This window comes from Carcharodon carcharias, chromosome 1, assembly GCF_017639515.1.
Source record: "Carcharodon carcharias isolate sCarCar2 chromosome 1, sCarCar2.pri, whole genome shotgun sequence".
In the NCBI taxonomy this organism is placed as follows: Eukaryota; Metazoa; Chordata; class Chondrichthyes; order Lamniformes; family Lamnidae; genus Carcharodon; species Carcharodon carcharias.
In genome coordinates, this window is record NC_054467.1 from 33,791,505 (window position 1) to 33,818,443 (window position 26,939).

The window sequence follows — 26,939 nt, forward strand, 5'->3', positions numbered from 1 at the left end:
TGTGAGCCAGAAAAACACAATTTGACCCCCTCACACTCAAATGGTCATCTTTATTAATTGCTCGTTATTTTAAATCAATTGCTCTGACATTGCTTTATTTTTGCTCAGCAAGCTGTTTCTTTTCACACCTGAACATTTTATTGAAATTCATGTTTAATGTTGTGCCAAACCTTATCTTTTCTAAATTGGCTCATCTGCCCCTTGAGTGAGAAAAGAATTGAAATGTGGCCGCTGACACGGAAAGGTTGGACAAGCCTGATTGAGATTATATTGCTTCTCCTTATTCTTGCTCCTAAAATGAATCTCTTCACACTTCCCCACATTCAATTTCATCTGCCTTGCATCTGAGCATTTCAGTCTATTGCCTCCTGAAGTCTGTAACCATCTTCCTCACTGTTTACTATGTTTGCATTTTGTTTCTTGTGCAAACTTTGAATTTATGCCCTATATACCCAAGTCCAAGTCATTTATATACATCAAAAAGCACAGTAGTCCTAATACTGACCCCCTGGGAAATACCACTGCACACTTGCCTCAATCTGTGAAAAACAACCATTCACCTCTACTCTGTTTTCTGTCCCTTAGCCAATTTCTTATCCATGCAGTCTCTGCCCTTTTAACCCAATGGGCTTCAAATTTGCTGACAAGTCTATTATGTGAATGAGAAAAGTCAGGAAATTATAGACATGCTTGTTTAATATCTGTTGTAGGTAAGTTATTGGAATCTATAATTAAGAGCAAAGTGACTGGGTACTTAGAGAAATTTGAGCTGAATAGAGAAGGCCAACATGGATATATCATTTCCAACAAACCTAATTTAATTTTTTTTAGGAAGTAACTAAAATAATAGACAGGAGAATGTATATCAATGTACTTTATATGGACTTCTAGAAGACTTTAGATAAGATTCCATATAAGAGACTTAACTAAAATTGAAGGCCATTGAATAGAAGGCAAATTAATGACCTGGTTAGGAAATTTGTTAGGCAGTAGAGAGAATGTAGGAACATAATGGTTATGTATTTGAATTAGAAGCAGTGATTAGTGGTGTCCCACAAGGATCTGTGCTGTGGCCTCAAATATTCACTATATTTAATGACTTAAGTAACATAATAGAGAGTCACATATCCAAGTTTCCCAATGACACAAAGATTAGTGGTCTCATTAGTAGTGGATATGGGAACATAAAGTTACAAAGAGACATTGATAAATTGATTAAATGAGTGGGTGAATCTGAAGCATGTAAGTGTGAGATCATCTGTTTTGGACCCAAATAAGGATTGATGAGTATTATAAATAAGTTATAAACAGAGGTGGGCCAAAGAGATTTAGGATCACATCACTAAAATGTTGTAGTCGGCTACAAAATAAAATCAAAATGTCTAACGAAACATTAGCCCTTATAACCAGAAAGCTAGAATAGAAAAGGAGGAAGTGTTTTTGCAGCTGTACAAAGTCCTGGTTACACCACATTTAGATTACTTCCGATAGCTATGGGCTGCACCATAGAAAGGGTTTATTGTCCTTCAAAGGACTGCGGTGCAGATTCACCATAATGTTACCAGGCTCCCAGGTTAGATTGAGAGGAGAGATTACATAAATCTGGCTTGTATTCCCTGAAATATAGATGGTTCAGGGTGATTTGATTGAGGTTTTTTAAGATTTTGACATGAACTGATTGGGCAAGAAAAGAGCCTTTCTGCTCGTAGAGTATTCTAGAATAATGAACCTGGCTGTCAGAATGTTTCATTTTAAAATCTATATTTTTTCTCATCATAAGAGCTCTGGCTTAGGATGCCCTCCCTACTTTAACTTTCTCCCCCTCTGTATGACTCCCCCTAGTCTGTACCTGAAATTTCTCCTCTTGGTTGCCAGCTGCCGCTTAATGTTGGCACTCTCACCTCTGGATCAGAAGGTTTGGATTCAAGTCCCACCCACTCCCGCCGCCGCCCCCCCCCCCCCCGCCCCACAAAGACTTGAGCCTAAAAGTCAAGGCTGACACTTCAGTGCATTCAGTGCAGTACTGAGGGAGTACAGTTCTGTCATAAACACCAGCATTTAGCTGAGACACTAAACCAAGGCCCCATTCAAGCAGACGTAAAAGTCTATTTTGAAGATGAACAGGAGAGTTACCCTGGGGTACTGGTTATTATCCCTCAAAAAGCATCACAAAAACAAATAATATGGTCAATATCACATTGCTGTTTATGGGAGCTTGCTGTGCGCAAATTGGCTACCATGTTTCTTACACTAAAACAGTGGCTACATTTCAAAAGTATTTTATTAGCTGTAAAGATTTTCTGAGGTCATGAAAAGTGCTATACAAATGCAAGTTTCTCTTTCTTTCTCTTTGAGAAGCCCCTATTCAACATCTACTGTTTTACTAGCCAGTCATTGATTTCAATCCATGTTCCTCCTCCAGTTGAGTAGTTTCATATTTGAATATTCCCTGTGCTTTTCCATAACTACTCCAAAGCTAATTGTATTGTAATCACTGTTACCAAATGCTGTCCCACTGTAACATAATGCACTTATGTTCTTATAAGGAAAGCAGCAGTGCTGGATTGTATTCTGGGGAACACAAGAAATAGGAACTGGAGCTGGCCATTAGGCTCTTCGAGCTTGCTCCTCCATTGAACAAAATCATGACTGATGTTTTACCTCAACTCCACCTTCCCACACTATCCATACATTCCTTAATTCCCTAAGTAACCAAAATCTATTCAACTCTATTTTGAACATACTCAAATTGGAAGTATCTATGGCAGGGGTTGTGGGTGCTCAAAACCCTTAAGTGAAGAAATTTCAGTTCTAAATGTCTGACCCCATATTCTAAAACTGACTTATTGAATTTGGAACATACTGATCCATAAAGTTCTCTTGGAATCGCACCTGGCATCGAGTTAGACACCTGAAACAACAACAGCAAACTCAGCCCTGTCGATGCTGCAAAGTCCTCTTTACAAACATCTGGGGACTAGTGCCAAAATTGGGAGAGCTGTCTCACAGACTAGTCAAGCAACAGCCTGACAAAGTCATCCTCACGGAAACATACCTTACAGACAATGTCCCAGACACCACCATTATCCATCTCTGGGTATGTCCTTTCCTACTGGCAGTACAGACCCAACAGCGACGGTGCCACAGTGGTATAGTCAGGAAGGAGTTGCCCTGAGAGTCCTCAATATTGACTCAAGACCTCATGAAATCTCATGGCATCAGGTCAAACATGGACAACGAAACCTCCTGCTGATTACTACGTACCACGCCCGCCTCCGCTGATGAATCAGTGCTCCTCCATGTTGAACACTACATGGAGGAAGCACTGAGGGTGACAAGGGCGCAGAACGTACTGTCGGTGGGGGACTTCAAAGTCCTTCACCAAGAGTGGCTTGGTAGCAACACTACAGACTGAACTGGTCGAGTCCTAAATGACATAGCTGCTAGACTGGGTCTTTGGCAGGTGGTAAGGGAACCAACAGGCGGAAAAACATTCTTGACCTGATCCTCACCAACCTGCCTGTGGTAGATGTCTATAACAGTATCGGTAGGAGTGACCACTGCACAGTCCTTGTGGAGACAAAGTCCCATCTTCACATTGAGGATACCCTCTACCTTGTTGTGTGGCGCTACCACTGTGCTAAACAGAACAGATCTAACAACTCAAGACTGGGTAGCCATGAGATGCTGTGGACCTTCAGCAGCAGCAGAATTGTACTCAATCACAAACTGTAATCTCATGACCCAGCATATCCCCCACTCTACCATTACCATCAAGCCAGGGGATCAACCCTGGTTCAATGAAGTGTGCAGGAGGGCATGCCAGGAGCTGAAAATGAGGTGTCAACCTGGTGAAGCTACAACACAGAACTATTTGAGTGCCAAACAGTATAAGCAGCAAGTGATAGAGCTAAGCGATTCCACAACCAATGGGTTAGCTCTAAACTCTGCAGTCCTACCACATCCAATCATGAATGGTGATGGAAAACTAGTAACTCACTGGAGGAGGAGGCTCCACAAATATCGCCATCCTCAATGATGAAGGAGCCCAGCACATCAGTGTGAAAGATAAGGCTGAAGCATTTGCAACAATTTTCAGCCAGAGGTGACGAGTGGATGATCCATCTTGGCCTTCTCCAGTGGTCCCCAGCATCCCAAATGCCAGTCTTGAGCCCATTCAATTCACTCCATGTGATATCAAGAAATGGCTGAAGGCACTGGATACTGCAAAGGCTATGGGCCCTGACAATGTTCCTGCAATAGCACTGAAGACCTGTGTTCCATGACTTGCCAGGCCCTAGCCAAGCTGTTCCAGTACAACTACAACACTGGCATCTACCTGGCTATGTGGAAAATTGCTCAGACATGTCCTGTACACAAAAAGCAGGACAAATCTAACTGCCCCATCAGTGTACTCTCAATCATCAGTAAAGGGGTCATCAACAGTGCTTTCATGCAGCACTTGTCGAGAAAAAAACCTGCTCACTGACATTCAGTTTGGGTTTCGCCAGGGCCACTCAGCTCCTGACCTCATTACAGCCTTGGTTCAAACATGGAGAAAGGTGCTGAACTCCCCAGGTGAGATGAGAGTGACTGCCCTTGACATCAAGGCCACATTTGACCGAGTGTGGCATCAAGGAGCCCTAGCAAAACTGGAGTCAATGGGAATCAGGGGGGCATCTGTCCACTGACTGGTGTCATACCTAGCACAAAGAAAGGGGTTATGGTTGTTGGGGGTCAGTCAACTCAGCTCCAGGGCATCACTTCAGGAGTTCCTCAGGGTAATGTCCTTGGTCCAACCATCTTCAGTTGCTTCATCAATGACCTTCCTTCCATCATGTCAGAAGTGGGAACGTTCATTGATGATTGCATAATGTTCAGTGACATTCGTGACTCCTCAGATACTGAAGCATTCCATGTCCAAATGCAGCAAGACCTGGACAGTATCCAGGCTTGGGCTGACATGTGGCAAGTAGCATTCATGCCACACAAGTGCCAGGCAATGACTATCTCCAACAAGAGAGAGCCTGTCACCCCTTGACATTCAATGGCATTACCATCTCTAAAATCCCCCACTATCAACATCCTGAGAGTTACCAATGACCAGAAACTGAACTGGACTAGCTATATAGAGACAGTGGCTACAAGAGCAGGTCAGAGGCTAGGAATCCTGCAGCAAGTAACTCACCTCCTGACTCCCCAAAGCCTGTCCACCATCTGCAGTGCACAAGTCAAGAGTGTAATGGAATATTCTTCCCTTGCCTGGATGAGTGCAGCTCCAACAAGACTCAAGAAGCTGATCACTTTCCAGGATAAAGCAGTCCGCTTGACTGGCACCCCATCCACTAACATTCACTCCCTCCACCACTGACACAGTGGCAGCAATGTGTACCATCTACAAAATGCATTGCAGGAACTCACCCCTCCTTAGACAGTATTTTGCTTTTTCCTCCTTAGATAGCATGTTCCAAACCCCATGACCTCTACCATTTAGAAGGACAAGAGCAACAGACACATGGGAACACCACCACCTGGACTTTCTCCTTCAAGCCACTCACCATCCTGACTTGGAAATATATCGCTGTTCCTTTACTGCCACTGGAACTCCATCCCTAACAACGCTCTGGGTGTACCTACACCACAAGGACTGCAGCGGTTGAAGAAGGCAGCTCACCACACCTTCTCAAGGGCAATTATGGATGGGCAATAAATGTTGGACTAGCCAGCAAGGCCCACATTGCAGGAATGAATGAAAAAAAAATCCTCCCCTTTTTTGCTCCTTTGTTATTTTTCCAGCCATGTTAGGATAATTGAAAATAAAAATAAAAGTACCTGGAGAAACTCAGCAGATCTGACAGCATCTGCGGAGAGGAACACAGTTAACATTTCGAGTCCGTATGGCTCTTGAACAGAACTAAGGAAAAATAGAAGAGAGGTGAAATATAAGCAGGTTTAAGGGGGGTTGGGACAGGTAGAGCTGGATAGAAGGCCAGTGATAGGTGGAGATAGCCAAAAGATGTCACAGACAAAAGGACAAAGAGGTGTTGACGGTGGTGATATTAGCTAAGAAATATGCTAATAGGTGACATTAAGGGTAGAAAGTGGGACGAGCAAGGTACAGATAGCCCTAGTGGGCGTGGGGTGAGGGGAAGGGATCGAAATAGGCTAAAAGGTAGAGATAAAACAATTAAAAATAATAGAAATAGGTGGGAAAAGAAAAATCTATATAAATTATTGAAATAAAGGGGGATTGGAAAGGGGGTGGGGATGGAGGAGAGAGTTCATGACCTAAAATTGTTGAACTCAATATTCAGTCCGGAAGGCTGTAAAGTGCCTAGTCGGAAGATGAGGTGCTGTTCCTCCAGTTTGCGTTGAGCTTCACTGGAACATTGCAGCAGGCCAAGGACGGACATGTGGGCATGAGAGCAGGGTGGTGTGTTGAAATGGCCAGCGGCAAGGAGGTCTGGTCTGCAGACAGACCAAAGGTGTTCCGCAAAGCGGTCACCCAGACTGTGTTTGGTCTCTCCAATGTTTCCTCTAGTTCTGTTGAAGAGTCATATGGACTTGAAATGTTAACTGTGTTCCTCTCTGCAGATGCTGTCAGACCTGCTGAGTTTTTCCAGGTATGTTTACTTTTGTTTTGGATTTCCAGCATCCGCAGTTTTTTGCTTTTATCTTAGGATAATTGAAACTATCCATTAATTATCACCCATTTAAACTTCTGGCATTTTTCTGCAATTTGCCTGCACATTTGTTCCTTCAGCACCATCTCATTACTTTCTGGCCTATCTTCTACATTTGGAAGTCTTGTGGTGCAAGGGTTAGCATTCCCTGCTGCTGCTCTGGGTTCAAGTCCCACTCCAGGAGTTAATGGCCAAGGTAGGTGTGTTCATAACGTGGCTTAAAAGGTTGAGTGTCAACTTGTAAATCTATCCAACATATGACAAGGGCAGGTGGTAAGAGCAGGAGCATTTCCTGGTCAGCCATGTGAGGGAAAGAAATTGGAGCCGCTATTCATAATTCCGGGCTACAATAGGCATGTGAAAGTGTGTAACAAAAACAGAAAATGCTGGAAAAACTCAACAGGTCTAACAGCATTTGTGGAGAGAAAAACAGAGCTAATGTTTTGAGTCCGTATGACACTTCAGTTTATGTGAAAGTGTATGTTACCACAGCAAATCAAACTTCTTAGGGGGCTGGTTGGATGGGTGGCTGGTGTGGATCAGATTGGTGCCAACAGCACAGGCTTTGGTCCCCATCCTGGTTGCAGTGGATTCAGGTCCTGCATTCTTGCCCTACCTGGTGTGTAGGTTGTGGTGCTTTCAGACAGACTGGCCTTTGCTTAGAGAACTGAAGAAGTATACACCTAGCAGTGTAATAGCCCCAATATTGTTTCTTAATTATAGTCAAGTAGATTCTGTACAAGTAAACATCCTGTTCCAGTGCTCACACAGTATATTTGATCAATACTGCCACTGTTTCTTTTATTCACTATTTTCCTTGAATACATTGTAGCTAGGAATAAAAAGTGCCCATACCTCCTCTTGTTTTTGTCAGATCTTTATTATCTCCACTATATGAGAATCCCACGTGGCAACTTGCGCCTTCAGCTCTATGTATCCATATAATACAGGTGTCTCCAGCAGCAGAACTGATCCCCATGTTCCAATCCAAGACCCCGCAAGTCCTTTCTCCTACACCATTCTCCAACCATATGTTAACCTATCTCCCCTTACTGGTTTCATACTCACTGAAATGTGGCATTAGCAGCAATCAAGAGATTATTGCTATTGGAATCCTGCTTTTTGATGCATGGTTTACAGTACTGTTTGCAGAAATGCCTGATAATCAAAACTCCTATATTTCTAAATTTCACTGTAACTCTCTTGTGCAGTCACTTGCTCCACGGTGCTATGGATGTGCTTCGGACTGCATTCATGTCATTATTTTCATCAGTATTCAGTTCCCTGTTCATACAAAGCATTCCTTGGCTCGCATTCTAAATTCCAGCATTGCATCTGCTCAATTCTTCCAGTACAAAAAAATTAAAATAGCTTTCTTGTATGTCTATTTGTGGCAAGTTCTTGTTAAGCATGTCTCTTCAGCTTGCTTTAGCAGATTTTTTTTCACACCTGATATCTTTTTCCCTTGTTAGCCTGGTTTATATTTATCCCTCACCCAACATCACGTAAAACAAATTATCTGGTAATTTGGTCATTCTCACATTTCTGTTTTTGGGAGCTTGCTGAGTGCATATCGGCTGCCAAATTTTCTACAATAATGGCCACACTTCAGAAGTATTGCATTGGCTGTAAAACGGCTTAGGATGCTGAGGTCATGAAAGGTCCTATTTAAATGCAGACCTTTCTTTTTCCTTGAATATCCTGCCAGCTACAGCAGATCCATTTACTCTTTCAGAACTCCTCCTTTCATGCCTGTTGTGGCAGATAGTTCTGGGGAGGGGGGTAGGATGGTAGTCATGCATGGTTCCTTCCCAACTCTTTTTCAAAGATTGTGTTGTCAGGTTACTAAAATTGCCTTTCCTTTGTCCACAGTGATCCATTTTTTCTGTGTTTCAAATCATTATTGCACTTAACTGATTGTTCAGATTACAGAATGGGCCTCTAAGCAGCTTCGAGAAACACCAATCTACATTTATATTGTGCCTTTAATGTAGTAAAATATACCAAAATATAATACATAAGCATTATCAAACAAAATGCTACACCAAACCACGTAACAAAATACCAGGACAGGTAAAGGGGGAGAGAGGTGGAAAGTCGGAAAGAAGATAATTCCAGAGGTGTGGGCCAATACAGCTGAAAGCATTGCCATCAATGGTGGGCCAATGAAAATCAGGGTTGCACAAGAGGTCAGAATTGGAAGAACACAAAGCTCTTGGAAGGCTGTAGGGCTAGGGAAGGTGACAGAGGTAGGGAGGGACAAGGCCATGGAAGGATTTGAAAGCAAACATGAGAATTTTAAAATCAGGACACAGCCAGACTGGGAGTCAATGTAGCTCAGAGAACTCAGGAATGATGGGTAAATCAGATTTGGAACGAATTAGGAGGTGGGCAACAGAGTTTTGGCTGAGCTGAAATTTCTGAATGGTGCAAGGTCGGAGGTCAGCAGAAGGAACATTGAACAGTAAAATAGAGGGCTTTTCTTCCTTTATCGAGCTGGAACAGTAATTTGTAGGCTTCTACCTTCTATATCCAGCTCTCTGACTGTATTTCTGTATCATTTCATTCAGTATTAATTTTGTATACACTCTCATCTCTATTTCAGTTTGTTTATTATTCTTTCTTTCTCCTTTTAAGAAAAATAGGCAGATGTTTGCTTTACTACTTCAATATAACCTTAAGAACTTCAACATAATCAAGCTAGAGTTGCTGTGAGAAAGTTTGCAAGAGTGCTCCAAGTTTGTTTTTTTGGCAAGTGTACACACACTTTATCAGGGAAAACACACAGAAATAAGATCTAACGGTCACGTTGGAGAGTATGATACCAGCCGTAATTTTCCGTGGGAAAGAAGCAGCTTGAGGCATTGGCTGAAGTTCCATTCTTGTTTATATTGCTTTGAGACCAGCTGTCTGAACAACATTTCCCTTATCACTTGTCAGCTGTCAGGCTTGTTTATATTCTCTAGAGACCATATTTATAGCTTTTTGAAAAAAATAGTTTCCATTTGCCATTTTATATCAACTATTTGACTAATTGTAAATGACCATAACCATTACTTACAACCTAACCTCACCATATTCCCCTCACCTTGTTAATCTACTGTATGCCAGATGTTATTTTCTGCTATAACGACATAATGGAAGAGGGCCATTAAACAGCAAGAGAACTCCTGACAAACGGCATCTACTACTATTGCTTTTAAAGAATATGCAACAGATTGGAAACTAAGATATTTCTAGACTGAGAAAATCTCATAAATATAGTTGTTTGGTCATATAACTAATTCAACTTTACAAATATCATTCTTGAAAACCCCACTCAGGAAAATCAGTGGATTGTAGTTTATCATCTGCTATATGCAAGTTGGAATAATATCATGGAAAACATCACAATGATATCCAGTAGGGGTGTAAACTCTTTCTATATCAGGTACAAACATCACAATAGTCAACATTATGATGATGTCAAACATCACCTCTCTAGTACTGGCATTTAATGTTCTGCAAGTATAGGCTACAACAGGATTTGTCTAACACAAAGGCCAGAATTTTACGTTTGATGGGTGGGCGGGTCCGACTGACTTGGCGGCGGGTGGGCAGCCGATTGCTGCCGCTGAAACGGGCTGTGCCGTATCGCCATTTTCCATGGGCGGGCCAATTAAGGCCCGCCCAGTGGGTTAGCAACTCCTGTGGAGAACAGGAAAATAGTCGCAGGGGCGGACGGCCTCAGACTGCCGGTTCCAATAGGGAACCCACAGTCTGTATAGAGAGAGTGGCCAGACAGCCTGCTAGAGGTAGTGCACCATGGCCACTCGGGGAGCGAGGGAGGGAGCTGTGGCTCCACACAAGCATTAGCAGGAGGAGGGGGGCAGGCTCCAGGAGAGGCCAGCGGGGGCCACTGTGCCCCTCGACTCTCTGAATCATGCCTTGCTGTCCTCCTCAAAGAGGTTTCCAGCCGTCGGCATGTGTTGTATCCGGAGGATGGGAGGAGGAGGGCCCCCCCATGTCACCAAGCAGGCGTGGGAGGAGGTTGGTGATGTGAGCGCCCATGATGATGTGCGGCGCACTGGCACCCAGTGCAGCAAAGATTCAATGATTTACTGCGCTCTGGACGGGTGAGTACCATGTCGGCCTTGGCCATTTGACTCAGAATGCAGCCTTAGCCTTTGAGCCTCCCCCAACCATGTCTTGCTGTCGTTACTGCATTGGGCATTTGGCGCAAGCTGGGTGGGCAAACAGGTACTTACCATGCTTACATCAGCCTTAGTGATTGAGGTGAAGATGGGTTCTCCCCACACCATATGTTGGTGTTTGTGGCATTTGAGTAGGCTGGGGGCAACCTGCAGGGGAGGCCGCTAGACACATACTCAGAACTCCAACACATGTCATTTGATGGTAATGAGACGGTGCAAGGGGTGCCTCAAGGTATTGTGGCCAAGTGCCATCTGCCGCACCTAGTTGCGCCTCCTTGCCATGGGCGCTAAGACCAGTATGCTATTAAAAGTGATGGACGCTGAGTGTGTCCAAGGTGGCAGTTAGGGGAGGGGGTTGGGAGCAGCTGTACTATCTTCTGGGGACTGATCACCAGTAGTGTGGACAGGAGCTGCTGGAGGCCTCAGATGGGCCACTGTGGTTGGGGTGCGGCATGCAGAGTACATGAGCAATCAGCCCCAATAAATCCTCTTCTCTGTTCTGCTGGCAAAAAGTCAAGGCAATCTGTGGGAGCGGCAGAGGACTGATGGTGGGCATGCCATGCTCCAGCGCCTCACAACATTTGAGGAGCAGGCCATGGAGTTGGGGAGGAGGCAGGAGGCCAGGCACGGCGAGGCTAGGGTCCAGTGACCAGGTATTTGAAGACCACAGTCCCACCCACTCTGTCTGCCCACCATCCGAACCACTGATGGTTGCTGCAATCGTTAATGCTGCAACACTGCTCATTCACAGACTGACACACTCTGACGTGTGGGTCATATACAAAGGTTCCTTATCCCCTTGAGGATTCGCGTCTCCACCACCTTCCAAAGTCACCTTATCCCATTTGTGACCACTATCCCCATGGTCTAACATGCCATGGCATTGCTGCTGTACAGCCAAAGACTTATTGCATCTTAGGGTGGTTGGGATCTCCACCACCCTTTCAGCCAGTGCGTCCCACATTACTCTGTCCAAAAGGTCCTCAGCACCTCAACTGTCAACCTCATGGCGCTCAACTTAAATAAATGCCACCACGTTACTCATCCCTGCCCCAAGGGGTAATGTTGCCTTCTGCCCACCTGGTCTATGCCCCTAACGGTATGAAGGTCAATAATGCGACCTCTCAATCTCATGTGATCCATGGCAAATGTTGCAAGTGTTTACAATGTTTCCTCAGCACCGCAACTCTTCAGGCCAGCATGCATCCAGGTCAGGTACCTCTGCACTCTCCCCACTCCTATGGTACATAACATGCCATGTGGCATTCCTGAGGCCATCTAACCAGCCTGTCTGCATGGTTGGGGCTCCTCTTGACTCTTTTCCAACCCGCCAATGTTCATCTCCTTAGGGTCTTGAAGGGCGAGCAACTTATGAGACTGGGGTGGAAAGGTATGAAAGGTTTAGCTGATTGTATGCTAACTGATGCACTGTCCTTGTTGTTAATTTCAGCATCACCACGCCCATAGACACCGCAGCACCCCACTCCACACCTAGGCCCAACATGTGCAACTTGTGGCACATCATTTCAGCCAGCCAGGCACCAGCGCAGACACAAACACCTCAGTGGGGAATTTACCATTGGTTAGTGTCCTGGGTCACAGTGGAGAGGGCACTTCACAATCGCTGGAGGAGATGGTAAGGGCAATGAGAGCCAATGGTGCAATAGTGCCAGCAGCTGGAGGGCTGCAGGAGACAAGGTACATGCTGAGTCGGGCAGTGATGATGTGCCTCTGGAGTTGTCACCAATGCAGCAGCTGCAGGACAAGTGGCAGGAAGCGCATTTGCATCTGGCAGGGTTGCATGAGGGTGTGCTTCAGTTGGTCTCTGCGATGGAGGAGTCTAGGTAGAGTGTAAGTGAAGGCACGAACCTCAGGGCAGAGCTTCAGGCTTCCTCCACTAAGATTGGCGACTGTCATGGAGAGGGGGTTCGATCGAATGGAAAATCTTCTGATTGGGTTACTCTCTGACCTGTAAGCCCTCACAGTGGTACTGGCCACGGGTGGTCATTCCCAATGTGGGAGATGTTGTGGGCACCAAGTGTTGCCGCTCAGTGCCCATGCATCTGCGGTGAGCAGGGAGGTTGAAAGGAACCTCACGTCGGCACAGCAGCTGCCTGTCGTTGCTGTGAGCTCCTCTCAGGGCGCTCCAGATGAGGGCAGCAGCTCCTCTGCCCCTCTGCCAGTCAATGTTGCTTCCGTTGAGGCTGAGACTGGGGAGGTGCCAGTTCTGGAACTGGCCACTCCCTCCCAGGTGAGGCCATCACAGGCTCCACAGGCCAGAGGACGCCTGCCAAGGTCATCGACGCCAACAGGACAGCAGAGTCAGCAGGCTGTCTCACAAGCCACTCCGAGCAATGGGGCGGCACATAGACGTAGCACCCGCAAACATAAGCATAAGGCACATTAGGCACTCAACGGGTATGTCACTGGTGATTTTGTGTTGGCCTTAGAATAGGGAACAAAATTCTTCTTATTGCAATGGAGAAATCTGTGTTATTTTTTTGGACATAATAAAGTCCACTTTTCTGACCATGGCTGAGGGTGTTTCCTTTGTGCTGCATTTTTCTTTTCACATACACATGAGTGTTTGAGTGGACATTGATGTTTCTGTACTAAGCCCTTAGTTGCAGCTGATAAGGTGGAAAATGTAGCACTTAAGTGCCATGTGTGGAAGCACCAGGCAATGCTGCTCCTGTTGATCCATGTGTGTGGAGCTAGCTGAAGGTTTGTTGGATTAAAGTGTCCCGGATGTCCCTGCCTCTTTGGTGTAGTAGCTGGTCGGCGTGCTGCCCCTCATCATTTCCCTGTGCTTCCTCATCCTCTGAGGCACTGCTGGATTCATCATGTGCAACCTCATCCAGGACGTCAAGGTCATCATCGTCAATTCCAGCCCCCCTTTCCAGCGCAAGATTGTGCAGAGTGCAGCATGCTAACACTATCACAGAGACACGATCTGGAGGTACTGGAGTGTGCCCCCTGAGCGGTCCAGGCAACGGAAGTGCATCTTGAGAAGACCGATGGCTCTCTCCACCACAGCCCTTGTGGGGGTGTGGCTCCTAGTGGAGCTGTGGCTCCTATCGCAGTGCTCCTCAGCTTCTGTTCTTGGATGGCGGAGAGGCGTCATGAGCCACCTTCTGAGGGGATAGCCCTTATCACCCAGCAGCCAACCATCCAGCCGGGCTGGAGCACTGAAGAGCCCCAGCACCTGGGAGTGTCTGAAGTTGTAGGTGTCGTGGCAGCTGCCTGGGTACCTTGCACAAACTTGCAGAATCTGCATCCTGTGATCACACACTATCTGCACGTTCATGAAGTGGAAGCCATTCCTGTTGACAAAGGCACCAGGCTCACCTGCTGGCACCTTGATGGTCACGTGTGCAGTCTATTGCAACCTGGATGCGGAGGAAGCCAGCAACGGCCATGAAGCCTCTGGCTCACTGTGCCTGACTTGCCTGGTCACAGCGGAAGTAGATGATGGTCAATACCCGTCTGAACAGAGCATCTGTAACCTGCTTGACACAAGTGTGGACAGCTGATTGGGAGACACCGCAAAGATCACCCACCGAGCCCTGGAAGGAGCCAGGGGCATAGAAGTGGAGGGCAACTGTGACCTTCAGAGTTGCTGGCATAGGATGTTCACCCACACAGTTAGGGGAGATCTCAGGGCCAATCATCTGACAGATATAGTTGACTGTCTCCCTTGAGAGTCGGAGCCTCCTTTGGCACTGCACCTCAGTCACATTGAGGTAGCTGCTTCGCTGCCTGTATACCCTGGCAGCAGGATAGTGGTGTCTTCTGCGGCCCCTTGCACCTTGGATAGCCTCTTGCCCCTGCGCCTGGACACCTAAAGGTGGCTCCCCTGGAGGCTGATTGTCCAGTCCTGGCCTCCTCCTTATTCTATCCCTCCCTTCCTCCTCAGAGGAGCTGCCTTCAGCGGAGATGTCAGGACCTATACCCCCAGGCTAAACGGAGGCCTCCGGAAAGCTGCAGACCCTGGAAAGATTACTGTCTGCTGACTGGTTTCAAAGTACACAAGAAGCACTTGGAAATCAATGTGAACTGCTAACGGTCAAACAGGCAACTTTAAAACACTTTCTGCAATTAAAACTTCGTGGAAAACATGAACAACCCCTCCAAGTCCACATATCCCGCCAGTCCATGAGTTTTATTAAAAAACCTCCTACCCGCCTGCCCGTTGTCCAAACTGAAGTTCGCACGGGCCCCTCAAAATAGTGGACAATTGGCAAGTTAAGGGCCTTAACGAGGCCTTCAATTAATGGCGGGTGAGCATCCTGCTGCTGAGCCTGCCCACCAACTGAAATATCACGATGCTGCGCGCTGATGTGCAGGCTCCGCTACCCACACGTCAGCCAGAAAATTCTGCCCAAAGCGTTTTTTTTCCCATATGGCAAGTGACGTGGGCCAGAAAATCAGGAAGCCTTTTTTGATTTAAAAAATGTATTGTTTTTATCTGCATTATTCTCCGGTTTGAATTCTTTATGGCTAGTATCACCGTGTGTGAGGAGCTAAACAGAACAGGTACATACATTATTTCTCAAAAGGTCCAGGGTTCAGAGATGCTAAATGTACTGGGGTTCAGAAAGCGTGAGCTGTTAAAGAAAGCTCAATGTTATACATAAGGTGTTACCTGATCAAAAGGGTAAAGTTATCATATACACTTTAAGAACTTCCTTGCCACGCTCAAAAATTGGCTATCCATTTAATATACTGGAAGGGCAAACTTTTACCTAGATTTTTTTGCTTGGACATGTCCTCAGAGGAGTTGAAAGAATCAGGACCAGTCTTAGGCATGGGTTAGATTAAGCACATCCTGGGCAGAAAATAATGAAAGTAGTGAGTTATATTTTTAAGGGTTGCTGCACATAGGTTCAAGACCTTAATTTTAAGAAGAATAACAAGGCATGGTGGCATAGCAAGAGCATATATTACATCATAGGCAATACAGTAATTTATAATGGTAGCATTTTTTTTGTAGGACCTCAGCAAAGACTATATCCTTTATGTTCTGATAGAACCTATGCTTTCAAAGCCTGTTATTTTTTGAGACAGAAGCCTAATTGAAAAGGGAAACTGGGAATAGAAACTGGAAGGGTCTGTTTCCAAGGAAACTAAGGTTGAAACTGAGATTGGAAACCAGAACTTTTGGAACACCTGGAACTGAGTGAAACCATATAAAAGGACAGAGAGCCATCAGAGTTCAGATGATGATTCCAGTGGTGCAGGCTGAAGAAGACGGCAGTTAGATCCAGAAACTGAAAATAGGGAAAAATACAGGCTGTTTCTGTTACTTGAAGATAACATTGGTGGATCTACGCCAACCAGGTCATCATAAGCAGATTTGAAGAGCTTCTGCAGATGTGGGCCATTTTCCTCTGCCGTCTGATTAGTTCTTCGCATCTTTTATGTTCACCTGAAGAGCCAGATGGGCCTCGGTTTAACGTCACTTCCAAAAGACAATGCAGCCACCATTCAGTATTGTACTGAAACTTCAGCCTAGATTACACGCTCAAATCACATCCTTCTGACTCAGAGGTGATAGTATCCTGTCAAACTGAAATGCTTAAGAGTCATTTACCTGAGTGCGGCCAATTGGGCTTTGGTTCTCACCAGTATCATGCTCAAGAATCTCTTGAAACAAACGGGTTCCTGCTATTGTATTTTTATGCTTCAGCAATTATATGCTAGGAGGTTAGCATTTCCATATTTAATACAGCATTTCAACATTAGAATACCAGTATTGCAGCAAAAACAAACCATGTGCTATTGGAGCATCTGTTTAGTAAACTGTAGATTATTAGTTTTATAGGATGATGCATTTAACATGCATTATTTCAGAATTGTTTAATTTAAAAATAAATAGGTTTTGAAACTATATAAAGGGAACAAGATGTAATGCTACAGATTGTTCTTTTGTGAAGCTACCACAGTTGCTCTCTAAAAACAAGCGAGCTTACATTTATATAGCGCATTTCAAAACTTCAGGTCTTGCCAATGTGCTTCCCAGTCAATTAAGTACTTTTCAGCCATAGTCACTATTACAATCCAACAGGATCCTGCAAACAACGACGAGATAAATGACCACATCACATTTCAATGATGTTGGCAGAGGAACAAAGTTGGCTATGACACCAAGAGAAGTTTTATTTGAAGAATGCCATAGGATCTTCTACATCTTCCTGATAAGGCAGATCGGTCCAAAGTCACTGTCTCATCTGAAACACGGCAGCAGCTCCACCAGTGCAGCACACATTTACTAAGTGTCAGTTTGGGTGATGTGTTAAGTCTGCAGTGGTGTTTGAGTCCATGGCCTTCTAATACAAAGGCCATTGCTGTAACAGCTCAGATTGACAATGTGAAACATGGTATAGTAAAAACAAAGTCTTCCTGAATTCTATTACTTTTAGCCTATAAAAAATAATAATTGCAAGGTTTAATATTGATGTTGCAAGCTTTAGCAACATCATGGCACTAGGGAACAAGTGGGCCCTGACAAGACAACTAGTCTCAATGCAATAGCAACTGCATCAGACCCAAAATGTTGAGGATAACTTTGCAAGACTCTATTTCCAGCGTATAACCTTGCTAAACGTAGTGTGGTTGCAGAATTGACACTTAAGTATTATAGGGCTATCTCTAACTCAGGCTAATATTTAGTGAGGCTCCATACAAATAGCAAAATCTCCCTATGGGGGTATACTTTAACTGCGGTAAATGCAGAAGGAATCCTGCAGCGGCATGTTGACCTTTATTGCAAAGGGAGTGGAGTACAGGAATAATGAAGTCTTGTTAAGAGTTTTACAGGGTTTTGGTGAGACTACATCTGGAGTAGTGTGCACAGTTTTGGTCTCCACATTTAAAAGATCTATTGCCTCGGAGGCAATACAGTGAAGCTTCACTAAATTGGTCCCTAGGGTGGGAGGGTTGGCCTATGATGAGAGCCTGAGCAAATAATGCCTATTTTCACTGAAGTTTAGAAGAATGAGAGGTGATGTCTTTGAAACATAAATGATTCATAAAGGAGCTTGATAGAGTAGATGCTGAGGGATTGTTTCCGCTAGTCAGGGAATTTAAAACATGAGGGCACAATTTCAGGATAAGGGGTCAATAATTTAGGACTGAAATGAGGGATAATTGCTTCATTCAAACTGTTGCGAATCTTTAGAATTCTCTTTTCCAGAGGCTTGTGGATGCTCCATTATTGAATACATTCAAGCTGGTATAGACAGATTTCTAGTCTCTAAAGGGATTCAAGGGATATGAGGGATGGGCATGGAAGCACAGCTGAAGCCCAAGATCAGCCATGATTGTACTGAATGGTGGAACAGGCTCAAAAGACCATATGGTCTACTCCTGCTCTTACCTCTTGTGTTCTTGACTACAGGACCTTCGTTCCCAATTCTGCAGTAATCAATTTCAGAATTGCAAATTCATAAAATTTACTCTCAGGTTCCAATTTTGTATGAATATATTGTGGCTATTTTTAAGCATAAGGTTTGCTAAGCATCTAACTGAAAATACATGATTGAGGTCATGCTTATTTGGAAAGGGAATGATGGATTAACTGAACTTGAGATGAAATGGAAACAATTTAGCAGTCACTATAGCACACAAATGGACTATCCATTTACTGGAGTCCACACCTTTCACAAAACTAAAACTGCACTAAAATACCTACTACTACTTCATCATCATGTCTAAGGACCATCCTCGGAAGCAAGTAGGCAGGGTGATGTACAAAACATGGACCGGCTTCCAATTGAAAACGATAAGGTGCCACATCAAAGTTATTGCGGACAATAAAATCTCATGGCATATGGGATAACATATTAGCATGGATAGAACAATGGAAAACAGAGAATATGCATAAATGAGTCTTTTTCTGATTGGTAGCATGTGACAAGTGGAGTCCCACAGGGGTCTGTGCTGGGGCCTCAAGTTTTTACAGTTTATATCAATGACTTAGATGAGGGGAGTGAAGGCATTATAGCTAAATTTGCAGATGACGCAAAGATAGTAGGAAAGTATGTTATGAAGAGGACATAAGGAGGTTGCAGACGGATATAGATAGGTTGTGAGTGGGCAAAAATCTGGCAGATGGGGTATAATGTGGGAAAATGCAAAGTTGTTCACTTTGGCAGGAAGGATAAAAAGAGCAGAGTATTACTTAAATAGAGAACAGCTGCAGAATTCCGAGGTGCAGCGGGATCTAGGTGTTCTAGTGCACGAGTCACAAAAAGTTAGTATGCAGGTACAGCAAGTCATTAAGGTGGCTAATTGAATACTATCCTTTATTAGAAGAGGAATTGAAATTACAAGTGTTATGCTTCAGTTGTACAGGGCATTGGTGAGACCACATCTCGAAAACTGTGTGCAGTTTTGGTCTCCATATTTAAGGATGTAAATGTGTTGGACGTGGTTCAGAGGTTTACTAAATTGATACCTGGAATGAGCAGGTTCTCTTATGAGAGAAGGCTAGATGGACTGGGTTTGTTTCCACTGCAGTTTAGAAGAGCGAGGGGTGACTTGATTGAAGTATATAAGATCCTGAATGGTATTGACAAGGTCAATGTGGAAAGGATGTCTCCTCTGGTGGGTGAGTCCAGAATGAGAAGGCACTGTTTTAAAATTAGAGGTTGCCCTTTTAGGCAGAGATGGAGAGAATTTTTTTCTCTCAGAGGGTTGGGTGACTTTGGAACACTCTGCCTTCAAAGGCAGTGGAGGCCGGGGTCATTGAATATTTTTAAGGCAGAGGTGGATAGATTCATGTTAGGCAAAGGAATCAAAGGTTATCGGGGTAAATGGCAATGTGCCATTCAAAACATAAACACATCAGCCATGATCTTACTGAATGGGGAAGCAGGCTCAAGGGGCCAAATGGCTTACTTCTGCTCCAATTTCATATGAGAACAGGTGAATCCTACACTGCAGAATGAAGGCAAGAGAAAGATTGAGAATCTGGATGAAAGTGTATAATTTTAAGACGGACAGTCATAACCCAGAGAAGACTAATAACCATTCACAACTGGACAGTGATTAATCAAATTTGAAGACTTAAAGCAATCTAAAAACCTATGATATGCTCTCCTGCACAGAAAATATCCAAGGCGGCACAAAAACAATTAGGGAAATCTGGATATAATTTGGATTGCGAGTTATTCCTTAGTTGAAATGAAGAATAGATGGTGCCTTCCAAACAGGCATGAAGTAATGACAATATATATTGTTTACCAAGTGTGTTAACCTTGCTTATGGGCAAGGAAAAACAGCAGTGGTAGTTTGACCAGTTATACCTAACTCACCTTAGGTGCAGGGAATCTGACGTAATTTGAATCTTCTTTCACACATTCAAGCAGATGCATTTAAGTATCTGACGATATGACAAAAGATTAAAACATATATGGAACAAACATCATTAGTATATGTGCTGCATGGTGCAGCATTAAGCTCAAATGCAACATATTTCAATAAAGACAAAATAGCATTTTTTGGGAAAGTTTTTCATAAAAACACAAGTGCACGTTAAATTACAACAGTTCTGTAGACTTGTACATGAATTCTGTTTTAAAAAATTACATCTTTTGTGTGGATTAGGAGAACTATATTATTTTCCACTAACAATTCAATGTTACTAGGTCCATATTGGATACTTGGTTTTTGCCTTTTAATATAAATCTCTTTTTGTAACTTCAATGCATTCCATGTTGAACCACAGTTTTACTAAGACCATGGACAGCCAGCTTTGGCTTATTTAAGGCCACTGAATAGAATGCATTACACTCTCGAGTAAATTGAACTGGACATGTATTTGGGAATAAAACATTATGCTAGAGGCTTTGACCACAGGTGAGCACTTAAGTCCATATGTTTCCGTCTGTGGGCCCATTATGACAGCCCAGAACAGAGTCTTTCCTTTCTTCAAGATCATCTTCAGTTAAGATCATCTTTCTCCCTCACTGTGGCACTGGGTTACTTGAAACTCTAAAATGTTCCTAAAAAGCCTTTTAATTGCCAAGGGAATGGTTCATCAAAAACAGTAGTACTGTGACTGTTTCAATTTTGGGAATATGGCTGGAGAAGTTACAGAATGTACATGGTTTAAAGAGGGCTGCATTTGGTCCAACAATGAGTTTTTCCAGGTATTTCTGTTTCTGTTTATATCGGCCAATGATTGTTCCCTACTGCACGCTGGACCAACACAGAAAAAGTTCAGTAAGGATCTGTGTCTGAAATTTCTGGAGGGGTTCTCTCAATCTACTGCCATAAACAGCCAAAAACAACCACTTACACCATAGTTCAAGCGTAAGATCAGAAAAACACATTGGAAATTCTCCCTGGTTCTTTAGCTGATTGGTGGGGTGGTGCTTAAAGCCTTATAGTTGAACTATTAGCATTGGAGCAGGTGTTAAAAGCTGGCAAGATATTATGAATTATAAAATGTTGAGCTGCAATTTAACTGCTTAGTTGAAAATAAAAATGGGAGAAGAGCCTCAATTATTTATTTTAAGATTTAACAGAACTATCACTTTGAAAAATCAGTCCAAATAAACTCAGAAATATATAAACTGGAATCTCCAATAATTAATTCCAAATCAGATGGTTTATGCACACAATCTCTCATAGGCTGCTGTGTTAAACCATAAGAGAAAACCAACAAGTTCTCCAGCCTATAGGACAACGTAAAAGGTTTAACGTTATAGCATAGATCAATTATTTTTCAAACATTTTATTTGTCTCCCAGAAATTTATTTCTGTCAGGTTCCTATTCATGGTAAATAAATTCTGCAAGGGCTAGTTCCACTTCTAGGAGGAATTAATGCTGCATCGTAGTAGCTAAATACAAATGCCTAATTTCAGGAGAAAAAGTGGTATTAAAAATGCTTTTAAAGAGCCATTCATTTTAGATACAAATTTTAAGAGAGCACATTCATCTCCATGGGGCAGAAATAATTTAGGATAAGGTATTCAGTCTGGAAAATGTTGATTACTTGATCTCAACTGACAGCAGGTACTATAGTCTGTGGAAATTATGCAATTGTGGAATTGTAATTGATCTGCCATTAAAATATGGGTCTGCTGAAGAAGAGCTGAATTTTATTTTTGTGTATGATGTTTGAATTAAAAATTATTATGCTTATTTATTGTTCATAATTATATCACCATATTGTATGGCTGAGAGGACAGAGAGTTATAACACTGTCCCTTTACCTAGACTTTCCGGCCAGTGAGTGAAGAAAGTCTCGTTTCTGATGGCTGTAAGAGACCCAAGTCAAATGAGTTTGGAAAATATCAGCTGATTGGTGCAAGATCCACATCACTAAAATTGCCATCAAAAATGTTGGCAGTCTCAGATACCTACAAGAACTTGGTGTAACAAACCAGGTAGTGCATGATGCAGTAGGAGATGCTTTTCTAAGGTTGGATGCAAGAGCTAAAGCACATTGTTGGGCCAAGAATACAGGGAGCTTTTTTTTCCCTCGATACAAATGACTATAGCCATGTATGCCTGCTCAGAGTGTTTGAAGCTGATATACAATGACAAAGAAAAGGAAGGAAAAATATTCTAGTCCTTTAGAACTGAGGTCTCTGGCCTTAACAAATGCAAATATTCATCAAAAATTGATTACTTAAGGCATCAATATTGGTAATTTTTCAATGGAATTAGAATATATTCTTTCACGTCTGTCTTGAGTTCCATTTACACTTAAGTGTAAAATCCAATAACAAACTTTACCATGCACAAGATAGGAGCTGTGCACTTCAGCAGATTGACATAACCATCCATAAGTTCTAAAAGGGAAATGCTCGGATATGTTTGTCACATCAAAGTCTGAAGCAATATGATCTTCTCATTAATGCAAAATCTATGTAACACCACCATTAGATTTTCCCCACAGCGAGAAACCTGCCGCTCCATAGCTAATCGGAAATCTTCTTTCACTCCCTTTGTAATACCTCGGGTTACAGTGTGATGTCTGCAACACAAGTGAAAAAAGGCTAATTATTCATCTGGTTACACATTCTTGCCAATTGTAAATAACTTTTCATTCTTTGACTATACCCCACCATAAGAAAATTTCAAGTTATTAAAATTTAACTTAAAGATTGATAACATTTAATTATATAATGTATGCATAGAAATGTCATTTGTATTTGGAATAATGTTTTAAATTCATTGAATTTTTCGATCTGAATCAATTTCCCTTTAGTTCTGTCTAGCCAAATTCCCAAGTTTGTGATTAAAATATTTTTGTACTAGTTATATAATAAGTTAATTGGTGAGTACTTAAGGACATTTAGAAGAATAAAGATTCATGACCAATCATGCTTTCTAACTAAAGCACACAAATCTGAAGTGATTGGCTTTTCTTTTAAAGCAATAGTGCAAATTCATTGGAATGCATAACATATACTTGTTGCTGTGATAAATGCTCCCTTGCTGCACTCATTTCATAATAACTTCCAAAATAGTCATAGACATCCCTTCAAAAAAAAAAGTACTGAAATAATCATGACAAAGTTTGCATTTTGTGAAGTACAATATACTAAAATGATCACTGTATGGCATGATGCTTAAATCATGGATTGTGTAAACGAAAAATAGAAAAATAAAGACATCTTAAAAATTTTAAAACCCATGGGTTAACATGGTGACAAACACAGCACATGACGAACAGGTCGTGTGGTACCTGTCAGCTGTCTGACTGCTGGGCTGCAGTTTGAACTCCTGCGGAAGAACCCCCAGTGGAGGGCTAGAATTCCTTGAAAACAGTAAACATCAACAGTACATTCAACACTCACACATATTCACCAATAGCACAAAACTTCTACCTGTTACCAACAGGAAAAAGATAACTGGGAGGAATTGAACAGAGTACACAATAACTTTCAAATTCATAATTAGATACCACAAGCACAAACTAGATAGGTTTTTCATTAGTTGAAACATGCAACATAATAAAACACAAGACATATGCACACCTTTCGAACCAGTAGTTTAAAAAAAAACAGGCACAGTGAAATTAGGAAATAATGCTTTTACAGCAGAGAAAATGTGTGCAGGATTTCATCATCACATCTGTTTATGAATAAGGTCAAGACTTCCTATTTTTCCCCTACAACCTCACCAGGCCATGCGTCTCCTGTAACAGGAGAGACAGATGATTTCATCTCAAACTTCCACAATGCTCTTCTATTGGCAATTCATTTGCCCATTTGCTGTTAATAAAATATTTCACCAGTGTAGAAGCATAACTGGAAGCTTGGGAGTGTATAACTTCACAGTTCATTTTCTTCAAGATTATGCATGCATAACTGCTTTTGAAAAAATACTAAAAAGATGTGATAACATGCCAAGTTTTACACAGAATGGTCAAAGTGGAACTATTTCTTTATCCAAATCAGACACAGTTTTTCATTTTTTAAGATCAAAAGCAGCACTCTAGACTGCCAGAATTAAATACCGAGGAAAACGCAGCATGAGTTTATTCCCACAATAATAGCAGGTTGGTAAGATGATCAAATTCAAGAACACAGCTTTATGAAACTTACACATCCTTCACACCAGCACCCTCCCCCCCCATCCATCTTCAAAAAGGTTTTGTCATATTAATTCACATACAGGCCACACTCTTTAAAAGAAAGCATAAGAAAAGATTTAACTTTGGGTAATTTTAATAAATTAATACTTTATCCCAACAGGAGACATAGGTTTTAGTATGGCTTGAATATACGTCAATACAACATCCAGGATTTGTTGCAGACTACATAACAATCCAGAGTAAGAATAACTAATTCGCGGATCGCCAACTTCATTGAGGTGAGAATGCTTCCAATTTATCTGGGTCAGATCCAACATTTGGCAGGCAAAAGTGTAACTGAACAATGGGCTACCTTTAAAGAGATAGTTTAGATGCAGTCAAAGTATACTTCCACAAGGGGGAAAGGTAGGGCAAACGAATCCAGAGCTCCCTGGATGAAGAGAGAGATAGAGGGCAGAATTTTACACCAGTGGGATTTTATGGTCCCGCCAAAGTCATTGGAGTTTAAAATGGTTTGTGACATTTTACAGCCCCCTCCCCATCATGATGGGGCCATAAAATTCCAGCCAAAGAATAAGATGAAGCAATAAGCAATATGACAGATGTCAGGTGGATAATACAATTGAGAATCAGCCTCAATATAAAATGTTCAGAAGGGAATTAAAAAAGCAAAGAAGAGGAGCAAAGCAAGAGTATGGAAAGAGACCGACAGTGGACACAAAAAGTAATCCAAAAATCTTCCATAGGCATATAAATAGAAACAAGGGTGTTAAAAGGAAAACTGGGGATGATTAGAGACAAAAAAGGGGATTTAGGCTTGGAGGCAAGGGGCATGGCTGAGGTATTAAATGAATACTCTGGATCTGTCTTCACCAAGAAAGATGCTGCTGCCCAAAGCATGGTGAAAAAAGAACTAGTTTAGACACTTGATTGGTTTAAAATTGATAAGGTGGTGGTATTGAATAAACTGATTGCATTTAAATTTGATAAGGCGCCAGGACCAGATGAGATGTACCTGAGGATAATGAGGGAAGTGAAGGTAGAAATTGCGGAAGCACTGGCCATAATTTTCCAATCACACCTTGATACAGGGAAGGTGCCAGAGGACTGGAGAATTGCAAATGTTACACCCTTGTTCAAACAAGGGTATAAAGGTAAGTCCAGCAACTACAGACCAGCCCACCTTGGTGGTGGGGAGGCTTTTAGCAGCAATGATTTTGGGACAAAATTTATCGTCACATGGGCCAATTTGGGTTAATTAAGGAAAGTGAGCACAGATTTGTCAAGGGCAAATCATGTTTAACTAAAATAATAGCAAAATACTGTGAATGCTGCAGATCTGAAATAAGAATAAATGCTGGAAAAACTCAGCAGGTCCGGTAGCATTTGTGGCGAGAGAAACAAAGAGTTAACGTTTCAAGTCCAATATGACTTTTTTGAAAGAAGTTCAGTTCCGAAGAAGAGTATTATTGGGCATGAAACGTTAATTCTGTTTCTCCCTCCACAGTTGGAAACACAGCGAGTGGAATGCACTGCCTGAGAGTGTGGTAGAGGTGGATTCAATCATGGCATTCAAAAGGGAATTGGATCAGTATCTGAAAAGGAAAAATTTACAGGGCTAAGGGGGAAAGATCGAGGAGTGGCATTAGGTGAACAGCTCTTGCAGAGAGCCAGCATGGATACAATGGGCCAAACGGCTGCTTTCCTTGCTGTAACCATACTATGACTCTATATACCAATAATGCCAGTGCTAGCTCCATATTGGAGCTATCTACTCTAATCCATTTTAACTGTTCTTTCCCCATGCCTATTCAAGAGTTCAGAAAATATCAATTATTTTGAGGAAATCGTAACATTTAGAGTAGCTAAATATGTCAGCTCATGAAATGTGAATAAATAAATTTGTGAAGTTAATTTTACATAAGTGTCCATTTTGTATAATAGGCCTAAAAATGATCTTTTGATTTTAATCTGTCCAATACAAGTTTCAAATCCTTCTATAAAGCAGGGGGGAAACAATTTCCAATTAATCCAATCACAATTCCTGACTACTTTGGAGTTTTAATTATACAAAGTTTTAAACACATCAGCAACATATGTATTAAAAATGTAGATTAAATCCGATTTCTAAAAACAACTGTGCTGCTTGGTTTATTCAGGCCAGCAACTTGAACTGCCCAAGTGTAAAAAGGAAACGGTAGATTAGCACAATTGGCTACAATAGAAAGGTGATTTTAATATGATAATTATTTTCCACATAAGAATAATTCCTGAAGTTACCCGCTGACTAAAATAATTTTTCAACAGGAAAGTTAATTATTGCAGTGCTGTTTACTTCTGAAATTCTCAGAAGAAAAGATAATTTACTGAACAAAAGAAAAAATGGACCTTACCTGCAATTCCAAAAATTCTTGGTTCCAGTAATCTATATTATAATACATACACGCATACACTCATGCAAGCATACACTCACACAGAGATCTGTGGTACTTAACCAGAATTCTACC

At 42.4% G+C, this 26,939-nt stretch overlaps 1 protein-coding gene across 2 annotated transcripts in view; it reads right to left on the bottom strand.

Moving 5' to 3' along the window:
- Positions 1–20,375: 20,375 nt before the first annotated feature.
- Positions 20,376–26,939, bottom strand: part of ints10 (integrator complex subunit 10) — a 73,532-nt gene continuing 66,968 nt past the window's right edge. The window contains exons 17-18 of one of the 2 annotated variants that reach the window (XM_041187138.1): positions 23,581–23,652; positions 20,376–22,866 (exon numbers count right to left, since the gene is read on the bottom strand). In XM_041187138.1, the coding sequence (XP_041043072.1) occupies positions 22,710–22,866; positions 23,581–23,652 (229 nt within the window). In that variant the 3' untranslated portion in view covers positions 20,376–22,709. The remainder of the gene's footprint in view (positions 22,867–23,580; positions 23,653–26,939) is intronic. The other variant, XM_041187147.1, reaches the window with a different exon arrangement.